The 16,543-nt window shown below is 43.5% G+C and overlaps 2 protein-coding genes across 2 annotated transcripts; both read left to right on the top strand.

Annotated features, from left to right (window-relative positions):
* Positions 1-191: 191 nt before the first annotated feature.
* On the top strand, positions 192-9,094 carry Pfn4 (profilin family member 4). Its single transcript, XM_051143174.1, has 4 exons — positions 192-1,156; positions 5,096-5,233; positions 6,098-6,203; positions 8,685-9,094. Exons 1-4 carry the CDS (start codon positions 1,040-1,042, stop codon positions 8,711-8,713), a joined length of 390 nt encoding a protein of 129 aa, XP_050999131.1. The 5' UTR covers positions 192-1,039; the 3' UTR covers positions 8,714-9,094.
* A 3,569-nt stretch (positions 9,095-12,663) lies between these two features.
* Positions 12,664-16,295, top strand: Tp53i3 (tumor protein p53 inducible protein 3). Its single transcript, XM_051166151.1, is given in 9 exon segments — positions 12,664-12,684; positions 13,046-13,163; positions 13,166-13,300; positions 15,094-15,196; positions 15,198-15,218; positions 15,220-15,297; positions 15,559-15,598; positions 16,103-16,264; positions 16,266-16,295. Coding segments are annotated over 9 exon segments (708 nt in total).
* Positions 16,296-16,543: the final 248 nt, after the last annotated feature.

The raw sequence follows: 16,543 nt of genomic DNA on the forward strand, positions 1-16,543 counted from the left end.
CAGGACGCGGCCCCCGCGCGGCGCGCGGGGGCGGGGCAGAAAGACAAGAACGCGCGCGCACCCCGTCCGGTAGCGCAGAGGAGTACGGCCCTCAGGCACCGGCGGATCGGAGGCGGCGCGCCGGGTCTCGCTCTAACAGGCAGCTGTGACAGCCAATCATCTTCGCCCGTGTCCCTAGGCCCCGCCCCTAGCGGAACGCCGCCTCCTCGGTGGCCCCGGGTTCCCGGTATTTTAGTTCCCGGTTAGGCTGCCCTGCCTCCCTTCAGTCACTTTTCAGAAGGGAGTGAGCAGGAGAGGGACGTTCGTGGTACTCGGTGGCTGTGGTGAACTAGCGTTTGTGGCGGTTGACCCTATGAGAGCTGTCCAAGATGGCGGCACATGGGCAGGAAATGTAGCTGTAAAGAGCTTCCAGTGATCTCAGAGATCGGGTCTCTTGACCAGTGTCTGTCTACAGCGTGGATGTTGGTTAAGGATGAGATATGAAAGGATCTGTTTTAACTCGGTGGATCTCCGCCTTGGGTGGTTTTGAGATTATTTGGATAGTTGGTTGCTTTTTTATGGTTATGCTTTATTTTACTTTTATTTATTTACTTGTTCGTTTTTGCGGGTCTGAGGACTGAGTGGGAGACTACGTTTCCAGCTCTACCAACGAGATTCATCCGCAGATTTTTTTTTTTTTTAAACAGAGAGTCTCTCTGGTCTTGAACTTGTGACCTTCCTGCCCCTAGAGTACTTGAAATAATAGGAATGGCCTTTTGCTTTTAAAGCTCAGTAAATCATTACATAGCTAAAAATGTGGAGACGCTGATTTGTTTTTTCAAACTCAGCTTCATAAGCCACTCTGTAAATTATGATAGTTTTATAGTTGTTTCTGTTTTTCCATCTGAGTATTGGCGAACACTGGATGACGGACCACCATTTTCACTTTTCCAACATTTTAAAGGACACACTCTTGAGACTAAAACGGAAGTGTCAGATGCACTTGTAGTCTCACACGTGGAGGCTTCAACTACAGGTTCCAGTTCAGAGCGGAGGAACCATGAGTCACTTACAAAACTTACTGTTAGATGCCCTGTTGGGGACGAAGCATGTGGACAGCGCAGCCCTCATCAAACTCCATGAAAGGAGCCTGTGCGTGACATCACCAGGATTTAGTGTAAGAGGGGGGACAAGTTTTTTTTTTTTTTTTTAATTGTTTAGGTTAGCATACAAAGTATTTTCATCATGCTATCTTCATATACATTTTGTGAGTGAGCTATGTAAAACTACGAACATGTTTGTGTTTCAACAATGTCAGAATTTATTGGGTGATGATAAATTTACAAGGTACAATAGTTTCTGTGACATCAATTTGATGCCTGCTTTCCTTGGTAACCCTGAGGTGAACATAGGCTCTTTTATTCCTATTTTAATTACTAATATCAACTCTTGGATCACAGACAGACAGACAGACAGGCATAGATAAAGATACATGAGAAGCAGGAAAGTTGGTAGACTACTTGCAATTTTTTATAATACATACTGATAAGTTAGCAGAACCAGAGCTTCAGGAAAAAATCTGGAGAAGCTACAGTGATGACCTAGGCTCCTTTGGATCACAAGTTTGAGAGTGAAGCTACAAAGTTGAGACCAGTTCCAGGGACAGAGGGACAAGGAGTATCCAACAGATTGACAGACAGATGGGGCAGGACCAGGTCAGTAGGAACCAACACCATCTCAGTGCTAGGTTTTTGTTTCTTTGTGGAGTCAGGTGAGGGAGTCGCACCCTTTCCTTGGTCTGTTGCATATAATAATTCTTGGGCCTGGTTTTCTGATATAGTTTTAATATGTCCACATGACTCTACTGTCTTAGCACAGGAATAAGTCATTTTTCTGTCTGTCTTGTGTGGGTGGTGCGTGAAGTTATCCTTCATCTTCAAAATGAAGTCTCTCAAGGCAAGACACATGGAAAAACTACTGTTTCACAAAATATACAGTAGCTTAGGGCAAAGCACAGTCTAATCCCAACATGTCATTATGCCTGGTTTTATTCATTCTCATCCCCAGTGCCTTTTTCTATACCTTCTCTTGCTTTTCTTTCTTTCTTTCTTCCTTTTTTTTTTTTTTTTTTTTTTAGGATTTTCAAGACAGGGTTTCTCTGTATAGCCCTGGCTGTCCTAGACTCGCTTTGTAGACCAAGCTGGCCTAGAACTCACAGAGTTCTGCCTGCCTCTGCCTCCCAAGTGCTCAGATTAAAGATATGCACCACCATGCCTGGCCTTATCCTTCTGTTTTCTTTTCATTCCTCAAGAGATCTTCCTTTCTAATTTTCTAATTTTGTTACCTACAAACATACACATAAATATGCACATATATGTGTTTGTGTATATGTCTGTGCGTATATATACATAATTGGAAAGATTTGCTTTATGCATATGGGTGTTTTAATGCATGTATGTTTGTGTACCATGTGCATGTAGTGCCAACAGAGGACAAAGGAGGGCTTCAGATCTCTAGAACCAGACAGTTGGTAGCCCCACAATGTGCGTGGTCAGTGGGAACTGAACCTGGGTCCTCTTCAAAGCAACAAGTGTTCTTACCTCCTGAGCCATCTCTCCAGCCTCATCCACATACTTTAAAGTCCAGGTTCCATGTATAAAAGAAATTGTGATAATTGTCTCAATGAGTATGGTTTATTAACCCTTAATAATTTCAACTACATCTATCTTTCTGCAAATGTCATGATTTCCTTTTTCTTTTTCCTTTTCCCCCTAAAACATGGTTTTATTATGTAGGCCAAGCTGGCCTCAACTCAGAGATCTGGCTGCCTCTACCTCCCAAGTGCTGGATTAAAGGCATGTACCACCATATCCAGCATTTCAATTTCTGTATGGCTGCATAAAATTGCATTGTGTATGTGTACTTGTAGCACTCTTTTTTAACTCTACTTTATTTGGGGCATTTAGGCCTCAACCTCCCAACCTCCCAACTCTACGTAGGAGAAAGAAGGTTAGTGGGCAGAGGGGGCCTCTTTAGTTCTCCTGGTTGTTTAGGGTCAATAGGGTTCTTTTGGGCTGTACCAATCTCCATCAACAGCAGACACAGCCAGCAGTCTCCTCAAAGCTGCTGAGTCCGGAAGCATTTCTCTCCATCTGTCTGCTCCAAACACCATCCATCTCTGGTCTCTTCACACATCACACACCACACATCAACTCCACACCACACTCTTATTTATGTCCTCAGAGCCCAAAGCCACGCCCCTCTCTGGGCTGTACTGAGGAAGGCCCTTACTATCTGGCAAAAGCCACACCCCTCACAAGACAATTAACAGGCGTGGACAAGCTAAAGCTCAAACTAAAATCCCACACTTGGGATTAGAACAAAAACATATTTACATAACACAACTGAGTTTACAAAGAAACCAAAACTTCCATTACATGCACTACTATTTTTTTTTTTTTTTTTTTTTTTATCCATTCATACATCGGCAGGTTCCATTTTCTGGCTATTGTAAGATCTAATAAGCCCCTACATGTGCCTGTCTCTGGTTACATGTTGCTGATTCAAAGTCTTTCAGTTATATGTACCCAAGAGTGGTATGGCTAGGTCACATGGTAGTTCTAGGGGCAGTTTTTCGGGAACTTCCATAGTGGCTGCATGATTTGCATTCACACCAGCAGTGAATTAAGAGTTCCTCTTATCTTTCTCCACATCCTTGCCAGCATTTGTTGTCATTTTTCTTCTTTATTTTCTATTTTTAAAAAGAGTTTCATATAGCCCAGGCCTTGACCCTCCTTCCCCCACCTCCCAAGTGCTAGGTGTATATTCCTGAAACACAATGCCTGGTTTCTGCAGCACTGGGGCCTAGACCCAGTGCTTTGGCATGCTAAGCAGACTACCTATTGAGCTAAATCTCTGCCCTCAATTGTTGTGTTGTTATGAAAGTAACATTTATTCTCCTGACTCAATTGTTGTCAGAGGCTTACTGCCTCCTTCTGCTAACCTAGGCCTCATCCTGGAAACTTCTAGCCTCCATACAATCTAACATAGGCCTAGAATGTTTTCAGCCTCTGAGACTTACTGCCTAATAAACTCACCCTTGTTCTGAGCTCTGGGCTGGCTGGTTCAACTCAAGTGTTCTGGCTCAAACACTTCTCCCAGCTGATTTATTTAATCTGGCTTCTCTCTCAGCCTGGAATTGTCTTGCTTGACCTCAAACTAACTCAGCTATCTGCTCTAATCTTCTGGCTTCTTATTTTCTGGCTCATTCCCTTTTCACCTGAGTTCTCTCTCTGCAACCATCTCTCTATTCCTGTCCTGGTAAAAACTGCCTCCTCTCTATCTCTCTGAAAAACTGCCTCTTAAGTAGCTTCCCCCCTGCCCCCCACTCATTGGACATATATCCTATTCTATTAAATCTTCTCTGATTCATCATCTTTTTCACCAATCGATTAGACATCATTTTCAGACATGGGTGCTTCCTTCTACAAACTACCTTTACCTTCATTTGAGATTAAAGGCATGCATCACCACATCTGGATCTAAGCTTTTTTTTTTTTACCTGATACTTGCTCTATACTAGGCTGGCCTTAAATTCAGACGTTTGCCTCTGTCTCCTGAATTAAAGGCATGCTTGAATTCCAGCCAACTCGCACAGACCTAGAAGGTCTTTGGATGTGATCGCTTGTCAGAACAGCCATGTTCTGAATTAACATTCCTCTACATGTTTTTTTTTTTTTTTTTTACATGTTTTCTTGATACTTATTCTGACTGGTATATAATGAAATCTTAAAGCAGGTGTTGTAATTTTTATTTTGTGTATGAATGTTTTAACTGCATTTATGTATGTGTGCCACATGCATGCCTGGTGCCTTCAGATTTCAGAAGACTAGTGTAGTATCCCCTGGAGCTGTAAACCACCATGAGGTTGTTGGGAATTGAATCTGTGTCCTCCCCATGAGCAGCAAGTACTTTTAACCACTGAGCCCACTCTCCAGGACTGTTATACAGAGAGACCCTGTTTCAAAAAACAGACAAACAAGTGAAAACCATCCTCAACCTTCATGCCATTTAAAAAACAGTCAACCAAATTTGACTGTCTTTTTAACTTCTGTAGATGATGCCAAGTGATGTTCGAACACTTGTGAATGGATTTGCCAAAAACCCATTGATAACCCGAAGGGAAGGGTTGTATTTCAAGGAAAAGGATTACAAATGTGTCCGAGCAGATGACCATTCTCTCTATGCTAAGAATGTAAGTATTCAAGTTTTGAAGACAGATGGGTAAAAAACTTAAGACTCTTACTTCTATTTTCTTTAATCCTCCTAATGCTCTCTGTAAAACAGAATAGGTCATTCCTACCTAGAGCCATTCAGATAGCAATCTAGTGCCATGAAGGTATATCTGAAAAATACTCGAAGTGCTGGGGATAGACCTCAAGGGTGGAGAACTTACCTAGCATGTGCAAGCTCTAGATCTGATCTCTAGCACTGAAGTGGAGAAAAAGAAGCACTCTTTGTCCAAAAGTACTCTCAGGCAGGTAGGCTGGCTGTTAAAAATATTCTAGACTCTCGACTGAGCTATCTCTTCCTGGTCCTTCATAGTGCCATGACCTGCTTGCCTTGAGTTCTGAAACCCTGACTAGGGCAGTGAGGGAATAAAGAAAAGGACAGGCACATTGATACATACAACAAAGCTGGGACCAGATGAGAGTATTTAAACATTTACCAAGAGTTTATGCCCCTGAATTGTTATGATGTAACAATAATGTTACATCGGACACCGAGACAGGCAAAGGATGGCTACTAGGGACCTTAGTGAGCCCAGAGTACATAGTTATTAGGCCCTGGACATGCAACACTCCAACCTCTGTACAGTCAGTGGAGTTCTAATCTGTCAGTGTACTGTATAGTTTCTTTCTAAAATGCACAATATTAGTACAAAAAGCTGAAACCTTTTCAGAAAACACTACTTAATTTCTAAAAAGGAGTGGAAGATTAAAGCACAAATACATGAATACAGAGAAATCAGGAAATATTTTTTAAAAGTGTCTGTGGGTAACTGCTGGTCTTGTGGTTAGGACCGAAGGCAAAGGGTTCTGTTTCTTTATTTATCCAGGAGAACACTGGTGTGATCGTGGTGAAGACCCAGAAGTACCTCCTGGTGGCCACTTACACGGCAGGCATGTATCCTAGTGTCTGTGTGGAAGCCACGGAGAAGCTGGGTAAGTTCGCCTCCCATTGGGGTGTGAGACCGGGGAGTGGGGGGGGGTGGGGGAATGGGCAGGGAGGAGAAATGTATTGGGGAGATCCGGGGGTGGTTCACATAGCCACTGTTGGGATTCTGCCTTGTCTTTGCTTCTAAGAGAGTTAGCTTGGTCTGTCCCCTTGCAATGTAACTGCTTTCTCCCTGGCCTGGTATCATGGTGGAGCCTCCTTCCTACCCCTTATTTTCTCTGAGGACCCTGCCTTGTTTCATCTAATTTACCCCTACTCCCACATCAGTAAGCTATGCAAGAGAGATGGGCAGGGGAGCAGATGGGAAGTAGGTTAAAAAGCAAATAAGTATCGGGACCCACCCTTTAGGAAGGAGAAGCAGCCATCTTGTTGGCATGTACTCCAGGCCCCATCCCTGGTTGACAATTTAAAAAATATAAAGGTAAGGCTTAATAGAGAACTAAAGAGAGGATTGTACATAGCAAATGGTAAATCATTTCCTTTTAGAATGCGTAAAACAATCCTTCGAAATAGTTGGGCCTTCTAGCAAGAAAAGTAGCCGTTCGTTCATTCATTCATTCATTCATTCATTCATTCTTGCAGCAATGGTGACCAGTCAGGTGCCCTGCACTATCTCAGACCAAAACTGGATAAGACAGACCCTCTGCCTCTCATGCCTCTATAGATGCCATCCTACCTGCCAGAAGTACATTTCTGTTCCTTTCATGCCCTTCACATCTAGTTAGCACATTTGTAATAATCACTGAAGGGCCAAGTCAGACCTGGACATCTCTTCCGCTGTGCTGCATATCTTATGCACACTGCCACTGTTATTCCCATTAGAGCTCTTTGTTAATCTGGATTAGGAACCTAGAAGGAAACATGCCTTCTTAATCATCCTCCTGCCTGATATCTGATATAGTACCAGATTTTGAGTAGGAAATTAATACAGGTTTGATAAGCAGAGAAGTGAATGACTTCTACCTAGCAAAATCCAAGAAAGCTCTAGTGAGCTAACCTCAAGTGAATATATGAGAAATTAAGTACCAGAAAACAAGGCTCAGTTTCAGCAGAGTAGGTGCAGAAAGCGTAGGCATTGGTGAAATGTTAACATTGCTAGTTCTAGGGCCTCAGTTTTAAAAGATTATTATGAAATTATTAAAATACTATAATTGTTTCTTAAACTTCTAATACTTCATCCCTAGGTAAACAACCAAAGGGCCTAGTTTCTGCACATGAAAGTTGCCTTGATCTTAACTAAATCCACATGTGAGAAACTAGGGCGTGGTGGCACTCACCTGTAATCCCAGCAGTCAGGGAGGCAGAGGCAGGTGGATCTCTGTGAATTCGAGGCCAGCCTGGTCTACAGAGTGAGTTCCAGGATAGCCAAGGCTACACAGAGAAACCCCGTCTCCTAGCTCTGTGTTTTGGCATCTACATAGAAAGAAACATGTTTCATGGTTTGGATATTTTGTTCATTCTCCTGAGAATATCATCCAAAACCTTATTGCCAGATTTATAACATAGATGGATAGAAAAATATGTCATTTTGTGAATTGCCTGGCAGTAATTCTTATAATAAGTTAAGTTTTTAAAGGCATTTTGTTTATTTGTTTTTGCGAGACAGGGTTTCTCTGTGTAGCCTTGGCTGTCCTGGACTCACTTCGTAGACCAGGCTAGCTTTGAACTCATAGAGATCCACCTGCCTCTGCCTCCCAAATGCTAGTATTAAAGGTGTGTACCACCACACCTGGCTCTTTAAAGATTTTTTTTTTTTTTTTGAGCCCTGACTAGCTTGAAACTCACCATGTAGATAAGACTGGCCTTGAACTTTATGCAATATTTCTGCTTCTGACTACCAAGTACTGCGATTATAAGAACGTGCCACCATACTGGACTAAAAGTCTACCTACACTTAATATAGACTTGATCTCCCACCATTTCCATCAGTTCTGATCGCAGTAGAGGAAGGCAAGTGGAGTAGTATCCATCAGTTGGCTTAAGAAAACAAGTAGAATTTTTGATGAATGAAACACAGCTTTCAATTTTTTCTTATTAATATAGATTTTTTTAAAAATTTTTTTAAATGGTGCTATTGACCAGTTTTAAATGTAAATATAACCTGCCCTCAGGACCAGGCAGCAGCTTCTGATCGTTTAGCCCACCCCATCCACCTTCCTGTGATGGTTTATGTGCCTTCAGTCTCTGCATGGAGAGCCAGCCCTCTCTCAGGCAGATCAAACATCACTACCACAATGAAGCATAACTGAGGACTGCATACATCCATCTCTTCTAGTAGGCACAGACCTGCACAGGGACAGGACCTGTGTTCCAACTCTCCCATCCTGTGACTCGTCCCTGTTACTCCACTACACAGCATTGTGCTAGCACATGGTAGTCATCAGCACTGCTTATTGAAAAATGAATGAACTACCCTGTCATGGCAGTTCACTGCCCATAAATTATTAACATGCTGTGTTTTCTTTCAGGAGATTATCTAAGAAATAAAGGATGTTAAGTCATGAGACAACTATTGAAGAAAACTTTGTCATTTGGAAGAAAAATATAGATCCTTAAGAAAAATATTTTGTGGTTGAAAAGCACTGAGTGGAAGGTTAAAACAAAGACTGAGTTAAGCAAACAAGTTTTCTTGTTTCAAAGAGGTCACCATCTGGAAGCACCTGAGCAGCTTGTTCCTCTTCTTTAAGCATTGGTCACTGACATGAAAGCTGAGTGCACTAATGGGTTTTCACAGGGCAAGTCTGTTGAGAGTCTTACCTCCAAGTCCCCACACATCTTGCCAGACATGCCGAGAATATAGGCCCTAGCCACGTCCTGTGTGGGAAGCACAAGCACATTGAAGGTAGAGGGCAACGCTGGGAGTCAGTTCACTTCGTCCACCATGTCAGTGGTGGGAACGGGACTCCGAGCCATCTCACTGGTTCCCCTAACCACTCTGTACCTAGGCCATGTCAGTGTCATGTTATCTTAAAATTCTTGTTAAGTACTTTCTGTCAAAGAGGTAGAGCTCCTGAGTCGGTGCCCTTTATTAAAGTATAGATCACATTGCATGTATGACAGCTTTCTTATTCTCACCACGCATGTGGCACCTGTGGGGAAGGGAGCCAATGTAAAGTTCTCTCAATCATGGGCCACTAATCAGAGTATTGGACGGACACCCACTGTTATCTTCAGGCATCTGATATTGCTCAGCACCATACAGGCCTTCTCAAAACTCAGGAGGCGTCTCATTTCACCTCCCTCACTGCTTCTACATCTCAGTAAGGCAGAGTGGCTACTGAGTAATCTTGCTGAGAAAGGGCTCTTCCTCTGTTGGGCACCTGCTACATGATGATCAGGACAACGAGAGAACCTATTTTTGATAATGTAGGTCTCTGCTGTAGACACTCCTGGAAAGGAAGCATCTTTTGTTCCCTGACAGCAATCCCAGCCAGGCTGGTCAGTTTCCCCTTCAGTGGACCCTTCAGGCATTGATTCTAGGGAGGAAATAGTTTGAGTCTTTGGCCAAGAGAGAGGGCCTGGGAAATACGAACTTAACTCTGCTTTGGCCAGATTGGATTACCATGATCCTTTAAGATAATGACCATATAAGTGAGCACACTGTTCTCCACATCCCGCTGCAGTATACTTTACATGGACCAAGAGAGACATATAATGGATCTGTAAATATTGTAAGAAACCTCTGACCTCACATAGGACTCATCTATACAAAATGTCTACATACGAACAGACTAGTTGGGACTGGGTTAGAGAGTGAACCATTGTGATGGATACTCCAATTACACAGGGAGTGGACATAGAAGGCCTGGCACTCAGGCTGGGGAAGTGGTGGAGCTCTTTAAATGATTTTTGTCTCCTAGATTCAATGCCACAATCTTGCAAGATAATTCCTTCATCTAACTTTTTAGCTTTGATAGAGTAAAATCAAATCTTAAACCCTTTGCAGTTTGACATTGTCAGGTAGAAAGATAGATAAAGTGTCCTGAGCCCCAAAGACATTTTATTCTGGGGGAAACATCTTTTGATGCTTATAAAATTAATTTTCAAGGTTTTTTCCTCTTCATAATATCTGTATTGATTATTTGGGAACTTCATATCATGAACCCCGATCACAATCACTTCCCAGTTCTCCCAGGTCTGCCTTGTGCCCCCACCAAAAAAAGACCCATTGTCAAGCCCTAGGCGTCCAATGGTGGTTCTTCCCCAGAATAAGAGTCTCAGATGGTGGCGGAGGAGTGGAGTAAGAAATCAAGCCAGCAAACATTTATTTGTGAATCAGGAATTTATAAGCCTTGGGGGGGGTGGAGGTTGAGGGTGAACGTGTTTGATTCTCTGGGGCTGGAGATACCAAGGATATTTATCTACATGTAACAACAAAAACATATCATAAGAAGAAAAAGTAGTACTTAATTATCCCATGGGTGGAGGAGAATCTCCAGGTGCCACTAAAGGTCATTGGTTGAAAGCCACGACATCTTACTAGCATAGGTGGCTATTTCCAGGAATTCCCAGGTGCTTGCTAGATGGGTTTCTTAAAGGAAAGAGTCTGTACTGTCATCTTCCTGACGGCTATGTGATGCTCCTTAGGGGGTCTAGGGTTCCCCAGATCAGGCAAAGAGAAAGGGAGTCCATTGTCATATACTGTGCTCAGAGGCTATCTGGAAATGCCAGGCTTAGACCTTACAGAGGGGTCCCACATTCATCGACAGGTTAATAACTTCAGCCCTACTAATTGTCATTAAAAGATGGATGCCAGGCCAGGAAGAGGCACTTGAGAGGCACAGGCAGGACTATCTCTATGAGTTTGAGGCTATCCTGATCTACATGGCAAGTTCCAGGCCAGCCAGTACTACATAGTGAGACACCATCTCCAAAAAAGAAGTAGGAGGAAATGTCATTCCAATAAAAGTTTGCTTCTATGCTTAATAAGTAGTAATATTTTAAAAATTAGTAATAAAAAAAATTAGTAATATTTAAAATAAACATTTTCTTAAATTGTAGTTTACAGTAAATTGTGAATATTACAATATTACTTAATTAACTAAAATTTCTAGAAGAAATTGACTTTGATAGCCTATAGTCATGGGAAATAATTTCTTTAATTAGTATGTTTATATACATAGTTTTGAAGATATGAATAACCAGTAAAGAATAAAAAGTAGCTGGGTATGATTTATTCTATGACAAAAGTAGAATAAAAATATGGGCATGGTGGTAGAACATGCCTTTAATTTCAGCAGAGGTAGGGGGATCTCTGGGAGTTCCAGGCCAGCCTGGTCTACAGAGTGAGTTCCAGGACAGCCAGGGCTACACAGAGAAACTCTATCTCGAAAAGACAAAAACAAGTCAACAATCATCCTGCGTGTGTATGTGTGTACTCTCTAATGTAAACAAAGCTATAGGTTTTTTATATTTATTGTTTTTTGAGACACAGTCTCACTTTGTGGCCAGGACCTCTGGAAGAACAGCCAGTGCTCTTAACCTCTGAGCCATCTCTCCAGCCCCCAGATGACCCTATTTATATTTTACAGATAAAGTCACCAAAGAAGACCTAGAACAAGGTCAGACATGGTCCCTTTAGATTCCCACCCCCGGTTTCATAAATGACTTATCAGAACTACTGTGCCCTGTACTCCAAATTGGAATGAAGTGCTTGCTAATTAAACTTTGGTTAGGATTTTTCTCTATACGGGCTTTGAATTTAATCCATCCAAAGCCTAGTTAGCCTATGACTTCTTTTTAACAGACTCTTGAAAATAGGCTGGCTTCCAGGTAGCATAGGACCAGCCAAGGAAACCAACGGTGCGCACCAGTGTGGCCTGATTAATAAGTTATACTGTAAGCAACCTCTCACCCATACTCCTGTAGGTAAACCAAATGAACTCACTGGCTCTGGGAGTCGGGGGCAGGTGGGGTGGGGTCGGGTGGAGTTACAGTTCAACCCTAAGACAGAATGTTGACAGGCAACTCTTATTTATTGTTTTAAATTTTAAAACAAAGTCACCCCATGTAGCCCAGGTTGGTCTCAAACTTGAGACCTCTCTCCAACTCAATCTCTAGAATGCTGACCTTATAAACATGTACCACTGAGGCAGCCTACTGTTGTAAGCTGCTTGACCTGCTTAAACTCTATCGCCCCTCTGCTTAGACCTACTTTAGTTCCTAGCATGACTGTAGCTCTTCTGTTAACACTAGCTTTTAGCATATCAGAAACCATTTGACTCCAAGTCTTCATTTTGATTATGAGGGGCTTGCTGGCCATCCAGTCTAACTGAGCAAGTAATTCTAGCTTCAATGAGAGACCCTGAGACTCTGTCTCAAACTATAAGGTGGAGAGCAATTGAGGAAGACACTCAGTATTGACCTCTGACACAGAAAAAAACGTGCACTAGAATCAGCCAGGGAACTTTTAAATATTAATATGTCAGGGCTAGGCAACTGTTTGAAATGCAAAACTCCAGGCCCAGGGTAAGTACAGAGTTTGTCACTCAACAAACATCAGTACTTGCTGAAAACTCCACAGCGATTGTCTGTTCCTTGGCTCTCTAACAATTTACTTAACAACCTTGGACAAGGCCTCTCCCCATCAGGGTCTCTTTCTTTCTTTGTACAATGAAGGACTTAAATAAAGTAACTAGCAGAGTTCTCACTGATTTTTGTGACTTGTAGCCTTGTATTTACACAAACCAAGCCATCTCCTTCTCCATTTTTCTTACAAGACTAGACTTTATCCTGAAAATTTTCTCTGAGAAAAGGAAGCACAGTTGCAGTGGGGCCAGAGCTGGTGACACACAGGCTCTCCCTATTGAATGTGGCTCACTCTCTGCAGACACTGGGCCAGTATGGCTCACCCCCAGGAACCAGTAGCATTTTGGGACTTGAAGTATCAATGGCTGAGCTGGGGCCTGGCTGCCAGGGACACTGGAAGATTGGGCATTTGGCCATGGCTCTGGTGGAGGCCAAGCTCAGTACATCACTGTCCCTGAAGACCTCCTTATGCCTATCCCAGAAGGACGGACCCTATCTCGGGCTGCAGCCATCCCAGAGGCCTGGATTACTGCCTTTCATTCAGCTGACACTTGTTGTAAGTGAGGAAGCCTAATGGTCATTTCACACAATGTGGCTCACTGCCCCAGTGAGCCAACCTCTCTGAACCCCAGCAGTCCTCTAAGACACCCAACACACTCCTCACCTGCTGTATCACTAACAATGTCAGGCCATCAAACCATGTTATAATGGCTTGCTATGGGGGGCTGAGAACTACAGTTAGCAGATAGCAGGTCTGGGCACATCAAAGTAGGGTTAGGGTGGGAACCCTGGAAACAGGTGTGTGTGTGTCTGTCTGTCTGTCTATTCTCTCTCTCTCTCTCTCTCTCTCTCTCTCTCTCTCTCTCTCTCTCTCTCTGTGTGTGTGTGTGTGTGTGTGTGTGTGTGTGTGTGTGTGTGTGTGTGTTCCAATGTCAAGTCTGGATATTTTTGAAGACAGGATTTCCTAGGTCCAGGCTGGCCTCAAACTCAAGTCATCTGAGAGTGACCTTGAACTTCTGGTTCTCCCATCTCTGTCTCCCAAAGGCTGGGATTACAGATGTTCACTACTTTTGCCTGGATTATGTGATTCTGAGGATCAAAGCCAGGGCTTTGTGCCTGGTAGGCAGACGTTCTACCAACTAAGCTTCATCTTTTTCCATTCTCCTTGTGAATAGAAAAGGAGAGATGAAAATGAAGCTAGCAAGCTGTGACTGACGACACGGTGCAGATGGTCTAACTTAAACATAATCAGTCTCCTCCATAGCCTGGGCAGACTTCCTCTTTTCTACTCTCGTGCCTGGATGCCAGTGGGACTGGATTTATTTGGAGGGTTAGATGAGATACCAGCGTTGGCTCAGATTCCTTAACGGTTCTGCTTTATTAAAGGCACGTACCTCCCTTACAACCCAACTGCCCTAAATAGGAGGGAAAAGAGATTAAGGAGAAGAAGAATGAAATATTCTGGGTATCAGTTCTGTGGGGCAACTCCCCTGGTGTGATTCTCAGGAGTCCAGCAGATATCTGTCTGACAGAAGAAGCCCCACTGCCTGTGGACCGAACCTAGAAGTATCCCCTGAGACCTCAAAACCTCAAACCCTCCAGCTGTGGGCAGGAACCTCCCATCTCTCAATCTCAGGTTCCCTCCTCCCATCGATGGTTGTTTTTGCAATAGTGTCTTAGGCTAATCCTTCCTCCCTCTGAGTCTGTACTAAGATGTTTTTCAATTTGTAGAGACAAAGTCTCAGTGGGGTCAAGCATCCCAAGGCTGTTTTCACCTTGGGCTCAGACTAAGGCAAGATTACATTCTTCTCACATGCCAGGTCTTGCTGTAGTTGTTTCCCTCCTTCTGTGATGAGGTGGGGAACAGACTCATAAAAGATATTATGCACCGGGCAGTGGTGGCACACACCTTTAATCCCAGCACTTGGGAAGCAGAGGCAGGTGGATCTCTGTGAGTTCGAGACTGGCCTAGTCTACAAAGCGAGTCCAGGACAGCCAAAGCTACACAGAGAAACCCTGCCTCAAAACAAACAAACAAAAGATATTGTGCATGCTATTATATAATTCCATTTACAGCCGTATTTCTATGGCCAATGGTTTTAGTTCCAACTGCACTTGCCACATCCACTTGTATTGATTTATTATTTTGAGGCAAGGTCTCACTAGGTAGCCCAGGCTAGCCTCAACTTTGAGATTCTTTTGCCTCAACCTCCAAGCGCTGGGATTACAGGCATGCTCTGCCAAACCTACATTTATTTTTACCCTCATACCCACGGATACACCATGAAATCTTATCTGTGCCATTTTTTTTTGTGTCTAACATTCCTGCCAATCTTTCCCCTTTGGAAGGTGCTGGAGTTGTTGCTGTTCTGGACTGCAGAGCTGGAGCCTATTGAGAGAATGACGTCAATGGCCTGGCTCTTGATGGTCACGGGGCTCTCCATGGTTTAAGTAGGAACTGATGTTAGTGGGCCTGTTTTCAAAACTACATTTTAAAGGAGGAAGTCTGGTCGCTAGTCTGATCACCAGCTTGCTGCGATCTAGGCTAATAAGGTGAGTGATGAGTGAAAAGAAAATATGACTGTCACCCAGAAAACTCTTTTGGTATCTACCTAGTCATAACTCACTTTAGGGAGCCTATAAAGAAACCTGCCACCCTGTGGACAGAGGAGTAACTGTGTTCAGAGAATTCAGATTAGCCAACAGAAGCCCCGGGCATATTCCCATAGTTCCTATACGAAACATTCTATCAGGATGAACAAAACATCAGCTATGGTATTAGGTCTTCACATAAGTCCAAGACTTTGCTTTCAGGGTAGGCCTCTTCTCAGTGTACTACGAAACCTTTACTCGGGTGAGTAAACTTGTACCTTCAACAGATTTATGTCCCTAAAATCTTCTGTAGCCTTCTAGCAGGCACCAGCTTTGGGAATTTATTCTATCAGTTTTACACCTAATAAGAAAGATAAGCATTCCTTTTGTATTGACACTAGTAATTTTTAAAAGATTTATTTATTATCATGTATATAGTGCTCTGCCTGCATGTACATCTGCATGTCAGAAGAGGGCATTAGATCACATTATAGATGTTTGTGTGCCACCATGTGGTTGCTGGGAATTGAACTCAGGACTTCTGGAGGAGCAGTCAGTACTCTTAGCCTCTGAGCCATCTCTCCAGCCCATGCACTAGTATTTTACTGCAGTCTTCAGTCTTACATGGTACAGAATGAGGTTGCGCATTTGAAAGCATATGCTTTCGTGATGAAAAATGAAGGGATGTGCTGTTTCAGATGCTCACAGAGCATTAAGGCTAAGCAGGATGGGGAACGGGAGTGTAAGGCCTCTCTTCACGTATTAGGTTCTTCAATACAAACAAACGCTGGTGAAAACTTTCACGGAGCAGATTCTGCCCTACTTCTCCCCGGACAGCTCCCAATGTCCGCAGCCGGTTCTGGACAGAGTCTATCGGGCGACTGATATTCCAGCGGCCCACGAGTACATGGAGGCCAACAGGAACAGGAGCAAAAATCGTCTTGGAGCTGCCCCAGTGAAGGAAGACCCCAGAGCAAACTTGGGAGTGGGCTCTACTCCCAGGTCCGCCCCTGTAAAGATGGTCTAAGGAAATAAAAGAGTGGATGTAAGGGCGGGGTGCTCTCCGTTAAGTATGGACCAGAGCCGCCGGAGGCGAAAGAGAGATAGAGTCCGACCATCAAGTGATGCCAAGGTCCCGGGACTGGTGCTCAGGGTAAAGCTCAAATTCGCAAACCAGTAGAATTCGCTAAAGTTGCAGCAAGCGCAC

The sequence above is a fragment of the Acomys russatus genome, chromosome 1 (genome assembly GCF_903995435.1).
Source record: "Acomys russatus chromosome 1, mAcoRus1.1, whole genome shotgun sequence".
Taxonomy (NCBI): domain Eukaryota; kingdom Metazoa; phylum Chordata; class Mammalia; order Rodentia; family Muridae; genus Acomys; species Acomys russatus.